General features: G+C 46.4%; 1 protein-coding gene across 2 annotated transcripts; it reads right to left on the minus strand.

Moving 5' to 3' along the window:
- Positions 1–1260: 1260 nt before the first annotated feature.
- LOC118121605 (1-phosphatidylinositol 4,5-bisphosphate phosphodiesterase gamma-1) lies at positions 1261–21982 on the minus strand. Of its 2 annotated transcripts, none has more exons than XM_035177625.2 (32): positions 20580–21982; positions 15469–15618; positions 14892–14985; positions 14069–14116; positions 12604–12688; positions 12433–12513; positions 11499–11533; positions 10830–10902; positions 10652–10747; positions 10459–10577; positions 10244–10329; positions 10043–10163; positions 9711–9879; positions 9081–9200; positions 8872–8979; positions 8416–8618; positions 7394–7594; positions 7194–7313; positions 6644–6827; positions 6189–6266; positions 6000–6103; positions 5820–5916; positions 5669–5735; positions 5075–5241; positions 4829–4925; positions 4524–4748; positions 4232–4389; positions 4031–4145; positions 3783–3944; positions 3519–3607; positions 3077–3261; positions 1261–2577 (listed from the first exon to the last, which is right to left on the minus strand). In XM_035177625.2, the coding sequence occupies exons 1-32, from the start codon at positions 20830–20832 to the stop codon at positions 2517–2519; spliced, it is 3951 nt and encodes a 1316-aa protein (XP_035033516.2). In that variant the 5' UTR covers positions 20833–21982; the 3' UTR covers positions 1261–2516. The 2 variants fall into 2 exon arrangements, with proteins under 2 accessions (XP_035033516.2, XP_035033517.2); XM_035177626.2 differs by having other exon boundaries at positions 4244–4389; positions 20580–21981.
- Between the last annotated feature and the right edge of the window lie 451 nt (positions 21983–22433).

The raw sequence follows: 22433 nt of genomic DNA on the forward strand, positions 1-22433 counted from the left end.
CCAAGATGGCGCTGAACAAAAAGTCAAAGTGAGGCTTCAGAGCAGCAGCTCACCAACCAACCTGTGACGTCACGACAATTAAAAATTTGTGAAATTATACAGTATATGTATATTTTTGTTGTAATTTTTCAGTCAGTTGCCGTAAAACCTGAAGAGAACAATTTTGGGTTGTTTATAAAACAGCCCTCCACAGAGTGACCTGTTTTGAGTGCCTGTTCCTTTAAATGCTAATGAGCCAGCTCCCCCCTCCCCCCTCTCCCCCCATGATTTTAAACGATATAAATTACATATTTTATATGATATAAATTATCAAATATGCATCCCATACTTTGTATTCCCCTTCTGTTGTCCTGGAGTTTTAATTTTCCCAATCACATAATTAAATGTCCCCCTCTGCCCCCACTACAAGCACACAAGCAGACAGACAGAGAGAGAAAGAGAGGGGGCTATGAAGACCACCATTCATCGCTGCTGAACACAAACACAATGAAGCCGTTAGTGAGTTTGGAAGATATATCACTACTGATATTGTTCATATACAAACATAAGATATATAACCTGCTCTACAGTGACAGAGCAGACGTACATGAAAGAGCTTTATTAAATGGAAACTTGCACAGTATTTGTAAAGCAGAGTAATAATACTGGACAGTTGGCGAAGATACAAAGAGAAAACACAGCTGGAGTCAAAATGTCTCGTACACAGCGGCTACAGGCCGAGAGGACGTTTGCATAGACGAGACAGGTTTGTGTCTCTGTGGACTTTTAAAGGGAGATTTTCATGTGAAGCTACATCTGAGGTCCACTGTCAAGTTCTGTCATCTATTAAAACGGGATCTACACCTGTCGGATAAATAAAAGATGTTCTATACAATGAGAAATTAGACAGAGGGCATGATGGGAAGGTGGAGTAGGCACAGAGAGAGGGGGGGGGTTATTAGATATGAAGCCGTGCAGCGAGTCGAGTCCGAGCTGCATCACGGCGGCCGCTCGTGGTCGTGTGGTTCGGATGTAAAAACAGAGCGAGGGAGCGTCTCTGCTAGTTTTCTGCGATAGCCCTTGTTTTCGAGTGTGTCCGAAAAAAAAAAACACACCTCGGCCCCTCAGGTGACATCCAGGGGGCGCCACCTCCCCCAGCCCGGCGTTCTCACGCCTCTTTGAAGGTAGCGTACGATAAAGTTTAGAGCCCTTTAAAGAAGACTTTAAAAGACCTTCTCGTGTGGTTTGGTGAGGATTTGAAGTTCTGTGACGGGAGCCCCCCCCCCCCACATGGGGGCAGTGTTCATGTGATCAACAGTCTTTAAATCCCTTTAAACCCATTAGAGTAGTGGTCCGAACCCAACGAGTGGATTCCTCCTCCAGTTCGTTCCAGTTGCAGAGAAACTTCCTGAAACACGACAGGGAATCGAACTCGACACACAGCACAACATTAAAAGGCACAAACGTGATATTTCCTGTTTGCTACGTGTGACCACAGGTTTTTATTCTTCCTCTAGTGAAACCTGAGTGTTCTTCTCCCTTTGATCCTGTTTGTCTCGACTAGAGCCTGAAACACACAAAGAGCCAATTTCACCATCTTTGGTTTTTATTATTATTAGATTTTTTAAGCACTTTGACCGTCGTCATTTTGTGTTTTCTAAACTTGTCACGAAACTAAATCAGATCTGATCGTTTTTTAAAATCTAAAATCTATTGTGTTGTGTGAATATTAAAAAACAGCTCCTCCAGGATTTCTCAGCACTTTTTTTAATGTTTTTTCCTTTATTTTTCAACTAATATATATTTTTTGGGTGAAGGGAGTTTTTTCTCTCCACATTCACAAAGTGCTCAGGTTTCTCTCTAACATCGTAAGTTCTCGACCTCACTGTGTAAAGTGCCTTGAGTTAATGTTGGTGTGATTTGGTTCTATACAAATAAAATGGAATTGAAGGGCAGTTGGTCGTCAGCTCATTAATGATGATCAGGTGACGTTCACTAAAGGAAGAGACTATCAGACGTTCTAGATCTGCAACAAATGATTATTTTCATTTCCGATGAATCTTCTGTTTTAGCTCCTGAAAAATCATTAAAAAGTTTGGTTCATAAAATGTCAGGAAATAGTGAAAAAGCTTATTTACACTTCTTAAGAAGAAAAACATCAAATCCTCACGTTTCAGACGATGGAACAATCAAGTGTTTTTGATTAATGACTAAAATAATGATTATTTGAATAGTTTAGATTAACCCACTAATTGTTGCCTGCGATAAATTTTCTGTTTGTGCAAAGTTCAGAACTTAATTTACTCATCGTGTGTTTCAGCCTGAGTCGGATTCTTTTTACATTTCAAGTTCTCTGAGATGTTTGTGTTCGTCTCCTCTGAAGCTAGCGACAGTGAAACCTCTCAGTCTGTTCTGAGGGAACACGTTTCCTCTCCCGCTGTTATCGCTGGGTTGCATTTCGCTGCTGTAGAGAATCGTTCGTTCTCAGCTCAGTGAGGCACAGTTTGAGTTCAGCGCCCCCTGGAGGACGAGAGGATTTAACTGCGCTTTGCTGACACCTGCTGCCTCAGCTTCTCCCTCCTCTTCTTCTCCGTCAGCCTGGAGAGAGACAGTTAAAAGTGTTCATTATTTATTTTCTGTGAGTGTGGACACAAAGTCAATTTCAGATGAGTTTTATGATTAAATTTCATGTTAAATAAATAGGTTGTAAGTTTCACCAATAACAAGAGATGTACATTTTGGTAAAATCTAAATGACCTTTATTGTTAAAATTGAAGATTGTCTGGAGAGGTGAAAATATTGTGTTGTTGTAATAAACCCATAAAAAACGATATATTCTGCCATTTTCAGTGTATTATAAAAAATATGAAATTATACTAGAAATTAAATTGATTTAATCAGTTTGGAATCTAATTAATTAATTATCTATTCTGATGTTCTTGGTTTTCTGTGATAATAGTAAATTAAATATCTCTTTTTTTTAACTCCAAAAGAGATTTTAAGACTTTGGGAACTTGTGAAGATCTAATAAATAATAAAAACATTCAAATCAATCTGTGTCCGTTTCCTTTCCCTCTGGTGCCGTTGGATCAGTCACCTGTGGTTTCGAGCCTCCACCAGCTCGCTCAGCTGATCCTGAGACGCTCGCAGCTCCTCCAGACTCTGCTGGTAGCCGAGGTCGGCCGAGCCCGACCGCTCCAGGAGCGACACCTGGTTCGACAGCTCGCTGGTTCGATCCCGCAGCAGCTGGATGGACGTGTACAGGTTCTCGTCGTCTTCCTCCTGCAGGAGGATGAAGAGATGCAGCACAGAGGACGTCAGTGTGGATCAAAGAGTTTGATCCATTACTGACTTTTAAAATGTGTTTTAACGAAACTGATCCATGCAAATAAAGAAAACTTGGGATAATCAACACAAAATTATTTGATCACACATAAATAAAAAAAATAACTTAATACAGTTGTGGCTGATGTTTTAAATGAATAACACTATAGATATTGATTCTCACCTCATCACCCGACAGAGAAACAGTTTTGTACCTTTGCATTGACGATTTCAATGTGGACGAGAAGCGACGCCAACTCCAGCTCTTCGCTGTAGCTGTTCTTCAGAGATACATTCCTGTAACCTGACAACACAACACAACACATCATAACACAATGTAACTCAACACATCGTAAATCACCTCAATCAGAAAAGACCTGGAGCTTTCTCCGACTGTACAAATAATTCATAAAACAACATTTATCACGGAGCAGAATCAAAGGTTCGGTCTGGTAAGCGGATGATTGACGAACGCTCACCTGTGCGGAGCAGACGCACAGGAAACGTGGCCTGTGCCAGGAAGTTGGGGTCACTGAACATGTCCTCCTCGTAGACGGTGAAGCGCAGGAAGGAGAAGGTCGGGTTGTGGATGTCGAACACAAACTGCTTCTGCAGCCACACGGGATTCAGGCCGTTATCAGCTGAGAGGACGAGAGAGAGAGAGACAGTTAGGACAGAATGTAGCCGGGGTCGTGTGGCGTCTGCCTCCAGTCGGCCGCCATCTTACCTACGACGTCCGTCTTGCACTTGCAGCCGTCGTAATCGGCTCCGCAGATCTCCACCTCCACGAAGGGACAGACGATGCTGCGGCCGTTTTTCGGGAGGTGTCTCGCCCCAAGCACCTGGAGGGACAAGTGGAGGAGGTGGATACAGATCGATGAACAAGAATAATCTCACTGCTGATTCAGCCCGAGATCAGGATCTTTACTTGGATTATGACCTGGAGCTGGATGGTGATTGGCTCCACGTGCAGCGAGTCCTTGTCGAACGGGTCAAAGGCGTCGTCCCTCATGATGTCGGGCTGGGGGACGAAGCCGCTGCCTCCTCCGAGCATGAACAGCGCCTGGTTCAGCTGCATGGGTTTATCTGCAGAGACGTTTCAGGAACTGTGAAAGTTTGTCCCTCATAGAACAAGAGGACACACACACACACACACACACACACACACACACACACACACACACACACACACACACACACACAGACAGACACACACTGACCTGGGGTCTGGAAGTTGAGTGCGACCAGCTGGGAGCCGCAGAGCCACATGGGCAGCGGGTCGTAGTTGGACGAGTCCAGCCTCTGTCCTCGGGGATAAACTCTGGAGAGCTGGCGGCGGTTGTACTGCAGGAAGCGCTTCCCTCGGCTGCGAGTCGCAAACTTCTCTGCCTTCGTCTCCGGGAAGGAGGACATGTCCCGGTAACACGTCCGCTCTGTGCCGATCTCTGCACCCGGCAGCAGATGAAACAGGAAATGAGACGCGTAGAGACAGAAATAAAAGAAAGTAGCAGGAGGAGGTTCTTACTGTCTTCATTGAAGGGGACAGGTCGGCAGTAAACCACGAGCTCCGACAACTCCACCGCGATCTTCTTCCTCCTCTCCATCTGTTTCTCCTCCTGCATCTGTTACCATGGAGATAAGATAACCATTCAGAGTGAGGCTTTAAATGAGAAAACAGATTTTAGCAGTGTGTGTGTGTGTGTGTGTGTGTGTGTGTGTGTGTGTGTGTGTGTGTGTGTGTGTGTGTGTGTGTGTGCAGCATCACACTGACCCGCGCGTCTGCGTTCTGCGCAGCCTCTCTGATCTTGGCGACCCAGCAGGTCAGGTCCTCCAGACTGTCGGCCGCCACGTCCAGCGTCTGCACCGGGTGAGAGGAGAGATGCTGCGAGTGGATGGTGAAGACGTACGGCCTCGAGTTCTTACCGTCTTTATGAACCACTGCAGGGGGAGACGAGCGTTTTGTAAGAGAAGGAAACTGAAATATGTCATCGTCTGATCCACTTCCTGTGTGTGGACGTGTGGATCAGACATTAGTCTCCATGAAGTTAAGACAAACGTACAGAATGCAACAGAACTGATTGTTTTCAAATATCTGGAAAATTTGTCAATTTTGAATAGAAAGAAGAGGATTTTAAAGAATAAATAATTGGAAAATAAAATTTAGATACTAAAAATACAGCAAATTTGAAATTTAAATAAAATCTTTTCAAACACTACATGTGCAAGGTGCAACAGTTCAGTGATGCAGCCTGCAGGGGGCGTCGTTTAGGGTTATGTGTAGCTGCAGCTGACCTTCGAGCTTTCTGATATAAAATGTCATCACTGTGATCTGTAGAATCGTCCGCTCTCTGTCTCCTGAACTCACCCACGTGGCCGGAGGGAACGTCGATGAATCCCTTGAGGAACGTTCCCAGAGGACTGTTCTCTGTCGACTGACACAAAACAAACACAGATGTTAGAATCAATTAATAAAATAACCGTTTCACACACGGCTCCACATCAGAACCAGAACCCACCACGTCCTCCGGCTCTCTGCTGGGGGAACTGGGAACCTCCTCCACGTAGTTTGCAGGAAACCACAGCTGCTTCTTCCCACCGTAGTCTCCTCGCCACCTAAGAGAGGTCAGAGGTCAGAGGTCAGTGACCAGCAGCTACACGACCCACAGGGAGTCACGTGCACGCCGGGTGTCGCTCACCAGCCGCCCTCCTGCTTGTCCACGTTGAGGATGAGCGCCTGTTTGGGGAAACAGAGCTCGTCTTCTCTCTGAGCCCGATAGTCGTACAGAGCTTTGACCGTACACTGAAACAGACGAAGAGCATTCAGCTACGCACGTGATCACAGAACTTAAAGGATGAAGATCAACGAGCTGATGACTGGGACTGACCCGAGCTGTGGGCATCTTATTGGCCTCCACGTAGAAATGAGGAGTGCGGACTTCGTACAACGCTCCGTAGTCGAGCTCCTGACGAACACACAACAAACGATGAAGAGTAACCACGTGGATATTCTCTGTATCATCTATGTCGCTGTGAAATGTGAATAAACTTGTGCCCTAAACATGATAAAATCCACAAAATGAATTTAAGAAAACAGTCACTGAAGATAGTGTCTTCTAATTAATTTCTGCATGACATTTTATAAACTAAACTAAAAAACATAACCAACAGATAAACCAGTAAAGATAATATTAGAGAGTTGCAGCTGTAACACTTAAAGTGGAGTTCAAGGAGTTTTATAGATAATGAATAGAAACCAGTTTCCTGTGTGAACCTGATGAATGATTCTAATTGAACAGGACTTGAACAGTGATCCGTCCCAGGTGGATCGTGTGGGACTCACCGCGGTTCCCATCCGGTCCAGCGTGTCCTCGTTGATCGGGTAGCGGAGCCTCATCTTGCGGTAAAGAGGATGTTTCTCGTAGTAGCTCACCAGATCCACCAGACTCTCAAACTCCGCCGAGCTGCCGAGCATGAAGAGACGTCCTTCCTGCTGGATCCGGCAGTGCTTGATCTTTCCCTCCGCCCTGCACGTGCACACACACACACATGCATGAACGTTTGTTTGTTATTCTGCAGCATTACACAAAAACTACCACACAGATCACCATGACCCCTGGTGGACGGATGTGAGATGGATCAGGGAAGAGCTCATCAAATTTTGGTTTGGATCCAGATCAGGGAACAGATCCAGGATTTGTTTAGAATTGTGTGATAGGACTTTTTTTTATAACATTTTCAATGATTTCCCATGGAATAATAATAACTGATATTTATGGGTGTGTGTAATTTGGTGCAGCTTGATGAATGAAGGGACTGTTGGGCCCCGGTGGAGGTTTGAGCTCCACTGAGTTACTCTCTGGTCTCATGATGGGATTGAACCTGTGTTTTACCTGAACGAGATGGCGAAGGAGTTGTGCTCGCTGCGTTTCCGCACCAGGAACGCTCCGTCTCTGGGAACACGCATCAGCATGTGCTCGGCCTGAACCCGGGACAGACTGGAGTGATACCACCTGAGAAACACACAACTTTTAATCTCCTCTCCTGCTCCACCTCAGCTCTTAACCCTCCTCCAGGTCCCATCCGGACTCACTCTCTGCTCTCGTGTGCGTTGGGCTGGGGGACGGGGCTGCCCAGCCTCATCTCGAACTCGTTGCAGCGCAGCGGCGTGTCCCTGTAGTGGCAGATGAGGCGGTAGAGGCTGTCGAACACCAGGTTGTCGGTCAGGTAGAAGCGCGTGGAGCCAGACTCCTGGCGGGAGTGGATCCTGCAGTGCTGGACGCGACCGGAGCGCCTGCACCAGGAGAGAAATACATTTCAACCACTGAGCCCTTCAGATAATCAGTAAATATAATGTAAAGTATCATCATTATGCTGATGACACAGCGTTATATATTATTTTCCACCCTGCCCGAGGAAATAAAACAAACCTGGTTCAGTAGCTTCCTCTAAATCAAAGCATAAAATGGACTTCTATTGTACTGTATTTACCTAATTATATTTTTTATTATTTTAATGACTGGTCATTAAATTTATCTCACACGTTTAGTGTTTTTATTCTTTCATTTATTTTTTTATGAACGTTTTTTAGTGTTTTTACATTTGTGTTTTAATTTGTGAAACACTTTGTAACTTGTTTTTGAGATGTGCTACTACCACTATCATTATTATTATTTTTATTAATATTATTATTACTATATTAAATTCCTGGTAGTCTCACTCGACTCACAGCCTCTGATTTAAACTCTCAAAACCTCCTCAAGCTTAATGACAATAAAACAGAAATGATCTTGTTTGCCAGAAGATTCTTTAAATCACAAAAATAATATAAAAGGTTAGAGTCTGTCTCTCCCACACACACAGCTTCATCACCATGTTCAACCATGAATGTAGATTATAAATGTGGTAAAAAATTTGATTTTAAAACCAACATCTATATGTTTTATCAAAAAATAAAAGGGTCATATAGTTTAGTTAAAAGCTTAAAAACACATTGAAGTGCAGCATCTCTTTAATGTTTAAACTCTGGTGTCTATGAGCTTTAACGTGAGGATGAATAGATTTTCTCTAGAGAAGCAGGGGAAGTGACTTTCTGGAGTTTTCCTGCTCACTGACCAGAACGAGAGCGTGAAGTCCCCGACGAACGTCTCGCTCTCTCTGACCAGGAAGGTGCCGTCTTTAGCTCCGCCCTCGCAGTACTCCTGCAGCAGCTTCTCCGCCACCTGCCGACCGTCACGCCCGCCGCCGAGCTTCCCGTGGAACCAGCGCTCGGCGCAGTGCTGCTCGTTGTTGTTGTTGTTGTTGTTGTTGATGTGCACCTGACGAGAGGAAGGAGACGCAGAGAAGTCAGGATTAATAGAACGTGAAGACATTCCTGAAAGGCAGAATTGAGAAATCATGTTCAAGAGGACAAACAATATTCTGTTCATCTATAAAAGTGTCCAGAGGCAAAATAAAACTCTAAACCTCCACATCAGCATGAACTCAACCTGATTATTACCATTGTATTGCTCTGTTCTACTATAGTTAATATGATCGTCACCATGACGACCACCATCATCAGAGCCCCACCTCTTTTCCTTCGTCATCCTCCTCTTCATCAGCCGTCTGGTAGTGAGACGTCTCCTCTGAGTAGTAGATCTTATTACTGGTCAGGACGAAATAATGTCGAGTCCACGTCTGTAAATCAGAGAAACACAACTGCAGTGATACAGTGTACTGAACACACACACACTCACAGACACACACACACACACTCACACACACAGACACACACTCACGTGGTCGATGGGGTCCTCCAGGTACAGGATGCCGTTCTTCAGAGAGTTGCTGATGTCGTTCTCGGAGTAGCTGGCTGACGTCACCTCCTCGTACAGAGTTCCCTCCACCAGCTTTTTGTGCTGCGACACCAACAAATGAAATATGAGACAAACTGATCAACAGCTTCTTCACAGTTTGTCTGCGTGGTCGTCGAGAAGATGAAGATGAACAAGCGACTTTACTGAAGTACGGTTTAAAGTGTTGACTTTCAAATAAAATAAATTAACATATTCCAGGAACAGTCTTAAGATTTTCATCCTAAGTGGGAAAACATCTACTTCCTGTCCACCGTGTTTGGATTCTTTTAAACCTACAAATTAAACCAGATCTGCACTGAAATCTATTTATATCGAGTTACATTCACACAGCACTTCTACTTGCAGCAATTTTTCTCACATTTATTTGGGGTTTTGTGTCTTGCTCATGGACACTTTGGGATCGCACTCCGACCTTCTGGTTAGTGGACGACCCTCTCTACCTCCTGAGCCGCAGCCTAAATTCAATTTTCTCGACAAATGCTCCTTTAATCGACTTCATCGACTCGGGGAAGTGAATAAAGTGTGTGTGTGTGTGTGTGTGTGTGTGTGCACCTTGATGAGGATCTTCCTGCGGAGCTGGTGCGGTGAAGGAAGCTCCTCCGCGTTGTTGTCCACGGGCTTGATGAGCAGCAGGTCTCCAAACACCTTCTTGAAGTGCGTGGCCATGTTCCTCTGCTGGACGACGCTGCAGTGATCCTCGATGGAGAGAATCACAGGGAACCTGCACAGAAGAAGCTTCATGGACTCAGGAACAAACAAACTGAGGAACCAGTGAATCAACATTGTGTGTCTGTGGAGGTCAACAATCAACCAGAGGCCGTTCGATGTTTCCTCTGGTCCTCCAGTAGTTATCAGTCTGGATTATGTCGCTGAGACAAACTCACTCAGACGTGACGAAGGCGTGTTCTTTGATGGTGTGCAGCACGTCCAGGAACTTGATCTTGGAGGTCAGCGTGTGGCCGTGGTAGATGATGGGCAGGTCGTCCGGTCCGTCCCAGCAGTCCACTGGGATCAGAACACACAGTTTATATTCTCATCAGGCTTTTACCTGCAGTGCTCACTCACAAGTTAATCTAGTTTCTTACGCTCGATGCAGCGGCAGCCCATCCTCAGGCAGCGGGCGTAGGCCTCCAGAGACGATTCACTGGAGAACTGGTCGCCCGTCAGGTAGCTGCAATAACAACGACATGATGGACTCAGGTAAAATAATAACAAATGCACATCTTTTCTGCATTAGTGATGTAAAATAAAAGTTTTCATTTGTGTCTTTCATGTCTCTACTGTGAGGTGTGAGACGTACGTGTTGTGTGAGGAGGAGATCCAGTACTGGGACAGAGGTCTCTTCATGTCGTCCAGAACAACAGGCGACAGCCGAGGGTCACACAGCGAGTTCTCTTTAGAGAACAGGAAGGTCAGGAACTGGAAAAGTGAAACAGAGTGAAGTAAGAAAGAGTTTATTTCAGTTTCCGTGCACGTTTGTGCGTTTGCTTCACCTCATCCAGCTGTAGCATCGGCTCAGGCTGCGGCCCCCCCCTCATGTACCCCATCAGAAACTCTCTGACGCGGCTCAGCTCCGACGCCCAGGACTCCTGAGACGAGATGAAGACGTGAGAACAACAACAGAGTTTGTAGAAAGTTATTATTTCTTAACGGGCTCATTCTGCTCGGTACCTTCTGGTCCATCTGTAGAAACTTCTGGAAGTCGTAGAGAGAGATCTGACAAAGCTCCGGTCGGTCCACGTTCCTACGCAACACAACAGAGTTCAGGACGGAAACAGAGAGAAACGACGTCACACGTTAACATATTAATGTCTGATGGGGAATTAATTCTACTTAGAAACATTATGCAAGGTTTCAAAACTTAGTTTCAATCGTTCAAAAGCTGTTTTTAATTAGATTTCAACCTTTCAAATCGTTTAGAATCGTTAACAAAGTCTTATGACAAAGAAATATTATTGAAGTTTGATATTTTACAGTTTAACCATAAACCTTAAATAAAGAAAAAGAAATAAAGAAAACACAAATATATAGATTTTTTTTGTAGAATGTCAACAAAACGTACAAAATAAAAGGGTTGATATCTGATATATTGATACTGATGATATATTTATCGGACGATAAAAACATGAAAAACACATTTGCTTTCCTTCCTTTGGTCTCTGATAATCTGAGGGTGTAAAGAGAAACAGCTGGAGAGGATGACAGTGGTGGAGGGGCATATGAGGGAGTGGATGCTGAAGAGGAGGAGGACGTGAAGGTGGAGGAGGAGGAGGAGGAGGAGGAGGAGGAGGTGAACGTGAAGGTGAAGGTGGAGGAGGAGGTGCAGGAGGAGGGACTCACCTCAGAGGGAAGGAAAGCTCCAGCTGCTCAATAATCTGGGAACAGAGAGGGGGGGGGGCAGGTGACGGACAGGTGGGAGGAGCCAGGTGAAGCATCGACAGGTAAGACTCAACGTGAGCGTCGTGTGGTGCGAGTGCAGACGTGGAAACGTACGAGGTGCTGGTGAATCTACTCAGATCCTGTACTCTGGGTGGAACTTTACTCTCCGGACACGGAAACACGATGGAGCCAAACTATCCCGGATCCGAACGCGGCCTCTTCCCCCGATGACGTCATTTGGAGCCAGAGTAGCAGCAGCGATCGGAAGATGGAGGATGTTGAGGTCACATGATCGACCGTCAGTCTCAGCTGTCAATCAAGATGTTTCGCCCCATTTTTATATAAACAAATAACAAATTAAAACCAAACTTATCAGACACGTGAACACTTGAACAAACATCAGTGTGATAAGAACTGCCTGTAGTTGTGTACTTTTTTTTTTGCTTGGTCCATGTCCCATCTGCTAACATGGAGGCCGCCAGCAGGGGGTGATAGATCACACTGATGTATGCTCAAGTTTTCATGTTTCTGATGAGTTTGGTTTTATTTAGTTATTTGATGATATAAAAACGTCATGATTGACAGCTGAGACTGACTCACGATTGGTCGGGGGGGTGTCTATACGACCTTGATGCTCCGGCTCCACTGACGTCATCAGTGCAAGATGGCCGCTCCCGTATCTGAGAAATATCGGCTTCATTTTTGTGCAACAGGAAGTTGGGTCCTGCATATTTATTTATTGTTTTATTCTGTAAGAAAATTAAAGCTTTTACTTAAACTGGGACTTTTTAATTGAGGTGGAGTTTAAATTTTTTGTAAGTACAGGATTTAAGTCGTGTTTTTTCTGCCATTCAGTGAACATGTGTGTGTGTTTGTGTGAAACACTGAGACTCACACTCCTCTGTGCGTCAAACATGAGCGTCCTGTAGAGCTGAGCGAAGTTAGGATACGACAGATCGCTCCTGGCCTCCACTTCCTGTTGGTGCGACAGAAAATCAGCGCCGTGGTCACGTCAGAAAACCCACAGGAGACAAATATATGAATTTAAACTGAAGGAGACTCTGACCTGGAGCTTGTCTTTGAGAAAACGCGTGTTGGGGACTCTGTAGTTGACCTGAGGCAGCAGAGCCTTCACGTCCTTCACTGTGATGCTGCAAAGAAAAGCACGAGACAAACTTACCAACAGTCTGAACTGAAGCAGACGGATAACGAGACAGACCCAGTGATGTTCTCTGTGTTCACCAGAGGGTGGCGCTGTGTGTGAGGACGTTTACAATGAACGAAGAGATTTTCACTGTTTTCATTGTTGAGGATTTAACAACAATGGCAGAACCGCGTTAACGTCGCTGAGCTGAAAAGTTCAACATCAACAAACGCTGCTCTGACGCTTTCACTCCTGCAACATGAGCTCCAGCTGCAGGTTTTAAATCTGAGCTGCAGCTGGAGACAAGAATTCATCTTTAACCAAAGAGGAGAAAAGAAGAAGATGGAGCAGAGGAAATCTGTCGGAGCAACAAAATGATCTGAGCGCACAGTTTGTGGAGAAGCTGAGCAAATCAAAAACAAGCAGGGGCAGAAATCTGAGCGTGAAATCAACAAGTCCGACTCTCACAGATAAGATAAGAAAGAAAAACATAAAAATGAGAATTGAAAAATCGGAAATTCACTCACAACTGAGCAAACAGCATCTGAGAATCGTGAGAAATAACTGGAAACAGATCAGACACTGTGGAGGGATTATTTAAGTTTTTACTCCGTGTTTGTTTCGATTTACGCAAAAGGATGCGTCAGGAAAGAACCTGAGAAATGATTTTTCCTCTTCAACATTGTGAGCGAGGACGTTTCTCATCATCTTTTCGTAGATTTCTCAGAGAACAACTCGAGGATCTCGATGAAAGATTTCAGGCACATTTAGGGGACTGATATTTATGAGTTTGTGCGATTTGGTGTAAATCCAAATAAAAGTCTAGCAGACGTCAATATGGTTTCATGAGGGGACGGTTGGGCCCTAACGAGGAAAACTGAAACGACTGTATCTGCAGAGTCGCTGCTCTCTTTCCTTCAGCACACGGATAATCACTTCAGTTGATTAATAAAACACATGCAGCCGTCGGCGCTCAGAGGCGGAGACGATCCTCTGGGGTCAACGACCGACTGTTGTCAGGTCCGTCTCTCCTCCCTCTTCCCTCTGTCCAGATACTGTTACTATTTTCACAAGAGACAGGAAGTTGCCCTCTCCCGGGCCCAGCCCATCGCATCACTTCCTGCTCCTTATCAGGCGGTGGCAGGCTGTTTGTCCTGGAGCGGCTTCCACCCAAACAGAAGCCCGAGGACCCTGTGACGCGGGGGGGCGCTCGGAGCGTGCACGTTAAGGTCAGATCCCCGACAGGAGCCCAACGAGCTCTCTGATCACATCTGGATCTGGTTTCACCTTTACTTTCAACCCGCTGTGACGCAGCGGCCAATCAGCAGCCACCACAGGCTGCTGTAAAGGGAGCGGGTGTTGACGTGTTTAGCGGCGACTCACCCACCTGCCCTCGTGGCTCCGGTCCATGACTTCAAACTGCTTCCTCAGCCACCTGCACACGGAGGGACGGAGACCAGAGGTTCAACACAGATTATCACTCAGGTTCAAAACAGAAATCACACGTTTCCAGTTGTGCGGCTGAAGTTTGTGGATTGGATCGAGGTCCGAGACCGCCTCTGAATTTGAGGGAGGCAACACCTGCTATAACTATATACTGTAGATTATACAGAGAAGCTCCGCCCTGTGGTTGTACGCCTCCACCAATCAGTCTACATACATTTTTTTTCAGACTCATGAGGTCACCTAAAAGCAGATATGAAATATCATGTTCAAGAGGATAAAAACATGACTTGTGAGGTCAACGTGATTCTTGAATTCTTGAATTTAACCGAGCTTTTGCACCAAATTTGAAGAAATTCCCTCAGTGGTCTTGAGATTCCGTGTTCACAAGAACGTGACGGACAGAGAACCTGTAAAAATGTCTCCGGCCGCTGGCTGTCGTCCACATTGAGACAAAATAAACAGTCAATTTCCACAAATATGTCCCAAATATGTGCAAAATGAGCTGCAGCTTTAGTGAGTTAATCAAAGTTTAAGCAAAAGGTAGAAACTGAGAATCTGTCTGTATTTTTCAAAGCCTGTAAATTCAACACTGAGCCGATGGATCCACTCGTCAAACAGTTTACACAACGAGCACAAACAGACTAAATTAGCTCGTGCGTTTCCGTTGACCACCTCCAAATATAAACCGGACGTTTTCTCCTGCACATCTTCACAGCCTCCCTCTGTTCTCCTGCTTCCCCCCCCCCACACCATCTGCAGCTCACCTGTCGACCTGCTGCGGCGCCGGCGCTCTCTGAGTGTCAATCATCAGCCAGTTCAGACCCGTGACCCACATGTTCACCTCCTCCTCACTGAACGCTGCAGTCAGAAGAAAACACAGGAAACTAAACACTTACTTTCCAAGACAATATCAGACTAAAAGAAGTAATAAAGAATAAAGCACATGTCCGAGTTACACCCGGATTCCTTTTTCTTCTACAAACAAATGTACGTCAACAGAATGATTTTAATATTGTAGCTGATAATAGGAATGAAGATAGAAACACATCATATGATTGCATATTTCTCTCATGTTAGCAGCCTTTTTCAAAAATCAATCAATGTAATTGTATAAAAATGCATATTTTTGCAGGTCTTTGAGTATTTTTTTTATCTTTTCTTGGGCAATTTGACAATAAGGCAAATAAAAAATGACATATTTTAAGGGAAATACAGAAACATGAAAATCAAATATTTATTAATGTATTGGGAAATTTCTGTCACATGATTAGTGTTATTTATTCTTTTAATTATTTTGTTTTCTTTTGAATGTGTTACTTGTGTGCACACACACACACTGACCGGCCACACTGAGCGTCCTGAGGCGGAACTCCAGGCCGTACAGCACGATGAAGCAGTGAGCGGAGTCCAGTTTACGAGCCTCCTCTGGGTAGCGCTCGAAGTCCCGGGAGCCCTTCCCCAGCCGCAGCTCCCGGATCTCCCGCATGTCGACTGCAGGAGGGAGGCAGGAAGGAAGGATAGTGTTGCATGAGCACAAATATGCACAAACCATAAATCACAGTTTGGCTCCTTGTATAATTCCCCTGCCAAAGACACACAGAAGATTGCTGCTGGAGAGCTGAACTAATGTTGTTGTGTGTGTGTGTGTGTGTGTGTGTGTGTGTGTGTGTGTGTGTGTGTGTGTGTGTGTGTGTGTGTGTGTGTGTGTGTGTGTGTGTGTGTGTGTGTCCACAAAAGCCACAAACACACAGACACACAAACATCTCAGCTGTCGACGGCAGGATGCTGCTGAACTGCTGCAGAGGTTTTTTCCTTTAAGGGATTTTAAAATAGTTTGAAGGGATATTTGACCAGTTTGGTTTTTGCCACTGTTGTTTGTTTGTTTGTTTGTCTGTCACTTCCATATTTAACATTTGGAAGTTTTCATGTTTAGATTATTCAAATAACACATATTCTGAAAACGAAAATATGTGTTTGTGTGACAAGATTGAATTTCCAAACCCCGATTTGACATAAAACCCTAATTTCTACTCGGTGCAAAAACACGAATGACAGTTAAAAAGTAAGAATTCACACTTCATCCATGCAGCTCATGTAAATCACAGAGTTAAACCGAGCGCTGAAGTCACATGATCGACCACAGAGAATGATGTCAACTCTGGACTTGACTTTGACACTTGCAGCCGCCGACACACCCACAAAGAAAACGCTGCCTTATTGACACAGCAGATGTCTTGTGCAAACACACAGATGCTCTGGCATTCACACAGCAAACACACAGCAAACACACAGCAAACACACACACAAACACACACAGCAAACACACACTCTTATAAAACTGTGTGTCATTTGATACCAAAGTTTCCCACATGAACAAATGAGAAGTCAATAATAAAAGAAGCATTTTTTTCCCGCGCGTCAAACTGTCCTCAGCAGGTTTTATATAATTCTGAATCAAAGTCAGCTGAGAGCAGAAATCTGGTTCGTATCTCGGCTCCTGGAGACGACAGGGAACGTGTTTGGCAGAAGATTTAAGAGAAAACTTTGGACTGAATCTGGTTCAAACTTTCCTGGAAAGAGGTTCAAAGCTGGAATCAGCAGAAGAACACGACTCTGAATCCGATCGTCACACGGAGACGAGCCGATCGCTTTCAGGATGTGAGAGGAGGTCGACCTGCACCAAGTCACTTCAGTACCACACAGTCTGTTTAACATCTGAAGAGTTCAAGTCTGGTGAAACTTCGTCTCCTAAACAAATCCCGTCGACCATCTTTATTTGCAGCTGTTCTCGACATCCTTACTTTATCCCTCTGTTACTGTGCGCTTTGCGTTTTCTGATAAATTGTTTGCATGTGCAGCAGCGTCCTTGTTGCCGGTGCAGCCGTGTTCTCACAGCTTAAACATCTACACACAACAAACACACCGTGTGCACAACTTCCTCAATCGTAACTCAAATCGGAGGCGTTCTGTCTGAAGGCAGTTTATGTTTCTTTTCAGCGCAGGACAGAAACTGAATGAATGTCCAGTGCGAGCAGCTGCGTGCACGGCTGACCTGAAACCACCAGCCGTTGATAATTGCAGTGCATTTCCAGTGAAACAAACTGTTCCTGGTACAGCCGGTGACATCACCCCCTGCCAGATGGCACGAGGGGTTTTACAGTAATCGCAGAAATGCAAAGGACGAGAGAAATGGGAATGAAAAACAAGCCGGGGTTTAGAAACGGGATGAACGGATTGAGACGGTTTCCAAAGACGGTAAAAGTTGGTTTCACCAGCTCGGACTTGTTCTAAACCCGGATTAGTGTCGACTCTGTTGCTCAAAACCTCGAAACTACAATTTAAACTTTTGTTACTGATGAATTTAAGGGTTGGTGGTCGGAGTTGCATATTTGAGCAGAAGGAGGTTTACATTCCAACCAGTCCCCAAATAAAAAGAGTCCAAGTGAGAAAACAGCAGGAAAAGGTCCCGACAATTCACAGCGGGCGAGAGGGCGTGTTAACGAGGTTTCTAACACGTGACGGACGTGAAACAGACAATAACAAAAATAATACAAATATCTCAGGATGAAAACGAGGAGACATTTACGTGTCATGTCTGCTCGGCTCTCTCCCGCTCGGATGCTCCCACTATCGTCCATAAAGTTTTTACTGTCCTCGCAGACAGACGTCATAGTTTCAGCTGCAGCCGTGGAATTTAATGCAGTTTTCTTCCATCCGACAGCTTCTCTTTCTCTCTCTAGTCTCGGCACCTGTCACAAGATACGTGATTTCGAAGGCAGAATTTATACATCAACTGCTGTAAGAATCTGACCCAGACAATCTCCTGCTGCGTTTTTTAATCAGACAAACTTTCAGAGTTCTTTCAAAAAACAAACAACTAACCAATGAATCGAGAAAGTAATCGGCACAGTGATTACTAATAAAAGGAATAGTTGGCTGCAGCCGTCCTTAAATCAGTGTCTGAGGCATCTCGCTCCTCGTTTGTGGTCCATGTCTCTGCTTCCTGCAGAAGATGCTGGACCTTTTGTCCTTCAAACGGAGACAGGAAGACAGACACTCCCTGATAGCCCCACACTTCCTCTGCCTCTGGATCTAATGCCTCCACTCATCTCAAAGAAAAACACTGATCAGAAGTGTGTGTGTGTGTGTGGAACTGAGCCAGAACTTTATTATATAACAAGCTGTGGGATGCAAAAGCAAATGAAAGGAGATGTGGGAGTGAAGGAGGAGGTGAGAGGAGGAGGAGGAGAGAGGAGGAGGAGGAGAGAGGAGGAGGAGGAGAGAGGAGGAAGAGGAGAGAGGAGGAGGAGGAGAGAGGAGGAGGAGGAGAGAGGAGGAGTGAGGAAGGTCAGTCAGATAAATATGAGATTTCGCAGAGAAAAGAGAAACTGAAAGTAAACAGAGAGGACTTGAAATGGAAGGTCAGCGGAAATGTTGATAATGAGAAAGGTGTGTGTGTGTGTGTGTGTGTGTGTGTGTGTGTGTGTGTGTGTGTGTGTGTGTGTGTGTGTGTGTGTGTGTGTGTGTGTGTGTGTGTGTGTGTGTGGCTGTGTGTGTGTGTGGCTGTGTGTGTGGGTGTGTGGGGGTGGAGGAAATTGCGAAATAACTGGAGGAGGAAAATTGAGAGGTGAGAAAAGAGGAGGTAGAGAGAGATAGAACTGTGGGAGATAAAGTGAAGGAGAGACCCGCTGAGTTCCTGGAATGTTCTGGTGGGTTTGTCCAGAGGGAGGTTGTTTGTAAAGGGGCGTTTGTGGGTTATGAAAGCGTGTGTGTGTGTGTGTGTGTGTGTGTGTGTGTGTGTGTGTGTGCGTGTGTGTGATATTGTGTAGATTTGGTGGGACTGTAGGTGTTTGCTGTGGTTTTCCTGTTGGACTAGCGAAGGCGCCCGTTTATACGCTTTATGATTGTGGATAAATAATTGACGAGGTTCCGTGAACATGTGAACAGAGGACACTTGTCTCTGAGCTTCAGCAGAAAGGAGAGAAGGACGGATGGAAGAGAAGAGAAACCTCCAGAGGCCCTGATCCTTCAGGAGACTCGACCAATTGCACGATCCTTCACCGTGTTTTTAATTGTCGTCAATTAGAAAAGAGACGCAGGAGTTCAGCCCTAATTTGGTGCAAGATGACGGTCGTTAGAGAGAAAAGTGTAAGTTGAGCTTTCTGATTTACAGAATGTTTCCTTCCACTGTGTCCGTGTTGCTAAACTGCTGTTTGGAGTTTCTGTCTGTTCTTGATTTACGATGTGTCTCAGTGCGACTTTATAAAACCGACAGAGTGAAGCAGGGAAAAACCGACCTGACAGACGTCTCAGTAAAACTATTTCTATCTCTGTCTTTCTTCTGCAGGAGCGTGCTACCACAAAGTCTGAGAGAATAACACATGGCGGACAGAAGGAAACTCTATCATGCCAGCGAATGCAGGAACTTTCCTCTCTGCCAACAGACACTGTAACAAATCCTCCCCCGGGCCACGAAATCCAGGGCGCAGACAATAGCCTCCACACCCCAGACAGGCCGCACGTCTCCGACAGGCCGCTGCTGCACCGCTGCTACTTGACTCCAGCCCCCGCCACCTCCGCCCACCATCAGTCAGTCCGTCAGTGAAGCGGGTGGCGTGTCGGACGTGGAGCTCTGAGCTGGGGGTGATTACTCAGAGCCCATGTGGCAGCGGCGTGCACGCTCTTCTGTCTGGACGGTTTCTGAGAGGTGGACATGGACGGAAGCTGAGGTCACGGGGTCGTGATCCGTCTGCCCGCCGAGGACGCCATGACAGCGCCGCATCTGCAGCATCGCTTCAAAAGGCGAAGGGGGCGGGGCCAGCAATATGTCACAGTCTGTGATCCTCATTCATGCACCTTTACAAACACACATTCTGTTAAAGGGACAGTTCACTCAAAGTATAAAACACTAGTGTTTCCTATAAGTCGAGTCGTAGGAACCTTTAGGTTGTGATACCTGACGTAGGTGTCATCACAGCACAGAGCCTGTTAAGCCCGACAGATTTTGGGGGTCGATATTAGATTGAGTAAAAAACTTAAACATAAACTTTCAGCCAAACAGTAAATCAGTCTCTCAGAAGCGAAGCCACAGACTCCGGCTCAGGACGACGTCTCTGACGAGAGACGGCTACGTTCGCATCCGCAATATTTTAGCTTCGTGTCTGGACAGTGGAGACGGGTCGTCCATCTTGATTTACTGTCTCCACTGACCATAACCTGCACAGATACTATATCAAATACTGCAGCGCACAGCGAGTGTAAAAGGAATATTCCTTCTTAACCCATTCAAACACAATCATAACTTCCCTACATTAAATCTGAGGCCCTTCACACTGAGGCTCTGGAACGGAACCTGGAGTCCCAGGCAGGGGTCAGGGGTCAGGGGTCAGGGGGTCAGGGGGTCAGGTCCTGGTCGTCCCGCTCAGTAATCCATCCATTCAGCAAATACTCACTCTCTCCTTCTACTTTGTCCGGGTTCCTGCTCCACACTATCTGCCTCGTGTCCTGCTTGATCTGGAACGTCCTCCTCTCGGGCCGCTGGGACTTCTTCTGGTAGAAGACGGTCATCACCGTGCCCATCTCCAGGCTGTGGAGGATGCGGGGACCTGCCTCGGTCCAGTCCATCATCCTGGAGGCCATGACGGGACCGGCGGCCCCCTCCTCTGCACAGCCATTGAGGCAGCCACTGAACCTGGCTGCACACATCTTCACTGCATGGCTGAGAGGAAACCCCCCAGGATCACTAATCTGACGAGGCTCCTGGGAGATGATGCTCGGCCCTGTGGTCAACTATTGTGGGCCAGGGTTGTCCAACATGTCCAAACCCACCGGGGCCAGGAGGAAATCTGGTTGTGAGGGTTGTAACTTCTCATGAACGCTCAGGGTGGGAGGCAGCAGTGAAACCCTGAGATGTCTGAGATGTGAATTATCCCCTGCTCCTCTGGAGGGGGAGTGGATCCCTGTGTGATCCTTTCCAGATGCGTCTGGCAGCAGACCAGTGAAATCCACTCGTGGTGAGTTCTCATCCCCGCTGGACTCAGGTTTCCAGCCTCCTCCTCGTCCCTCCAGGCTGCTGGTGGAGCAGCCTCGGTTCTCCCCGCTCCTGGCTCCTGGTGCTGCGGCGGCGGAGTCAGCGACAAAGACGCCGAGTTATGTATCCAGCTCTTGGGGAAACACTCGCAGGTGGGAGCAGCGGGGCGGCGGAGAGGAGGACGGGCACCGGCCGGAGCTCTGCGGCGGATTCACGGGCACAGAGGGACGCGCGTCTGGGGGCGCGCGGAGCCAGAACCGTGTGCGCTCTCATCCGAGGATCCATTCTGCTGTGCGCCCTCTCTCCTCCTCCTCCTCACGCCGCACACAGGACGCACTCATACACGTAAAGGACACGTAGAGAAAATGCGTGTGGGGCTGCGGGGCTTCCGTGCGGGGTTACCGGGCGTTACGCGCTCCCTGCCCCGCTGTCTGCTCGCTGCTCCTCGGTCAGGATCTGTCCGCCTCCGCGTCCCCTCAGCTCCGGCTCTCCGCAGCGGATTGAGTGTCTCAGACCGGAAAGGCTGGACCAGACTTTTTTCCTTTTCCTCCCGGAGCTGCAGCTTTGTGGGAGGAAGATGAGGGAGAGAGGAGAGGCGGAGGAGGAGGCTGCGCAGAGCGACCTCCGCGGGCCTCCAGGAGACCTGCAGCCGGCTGGAGGAGGTGTGACTCCTGCAGACCCAGGGCAGGAGGTGACGGGAGGTTCAGGCTGTAAAGGTCACTGACCTGTCAGAGGTTCATCAGCTGCTGCAGCCAACTCTTCAATGTCACAAAGCCTGAGAAGTTCTTCACTCTGGGTTTTAAGTTAAACTTCATTCCCAGAGTTTGAGAAGAATCTGTTTTATTAACTTTATGACCAATGAGGTTTTGTTTTCACCCGTGTCCATTTATTTGCAAGATTTTTTTTACAGTTTTCACCAGAGAATAATTCATGGACCTTGATTAAAGAATCTGACATATTTAGGGGACTGATATCTCTGAGTGTGTGAAACTTGGTTCCACTGGGACCGTTGGGACTTGGGATTCTTCCAAGAATCTAATTATCATCCAATATGTGAATATAACAACTCCCCACCCCCCGGGAATCAGTAGAGTTCATTAACTCCGTCAAGGCCCAAAGGGGGGGCGGAGGGCGTAAAGAGACAGGAGATAAAACCAAGTGTTTGAGACAGAGGCTGACTAGAGGAGCTGCAGCGATCGACAGGAAAGTGTTTTCTCAACATTAGAGCATTAAACCTTTTCAAGTAATAACTCATTACATTCTTTCTTGGCTCATG

This window comes from Hippoglossus stenolepis, chromosome 14 (assembly GCF_022539355.2).
Source record: "Hippoglossus stenolepis isolate QCI-W04-F060 chromosome 14, HSTE1.2, whole genome shotgun sequence".
Classification (NCBI taxonomy): domain Eukaryota; kingdom Metazoa; phylum Chordata; class Actinopteri; order Pleuronectiformes; family Pleuronectidae; genus Hippoglossus; species Hippoglossus stenolepis.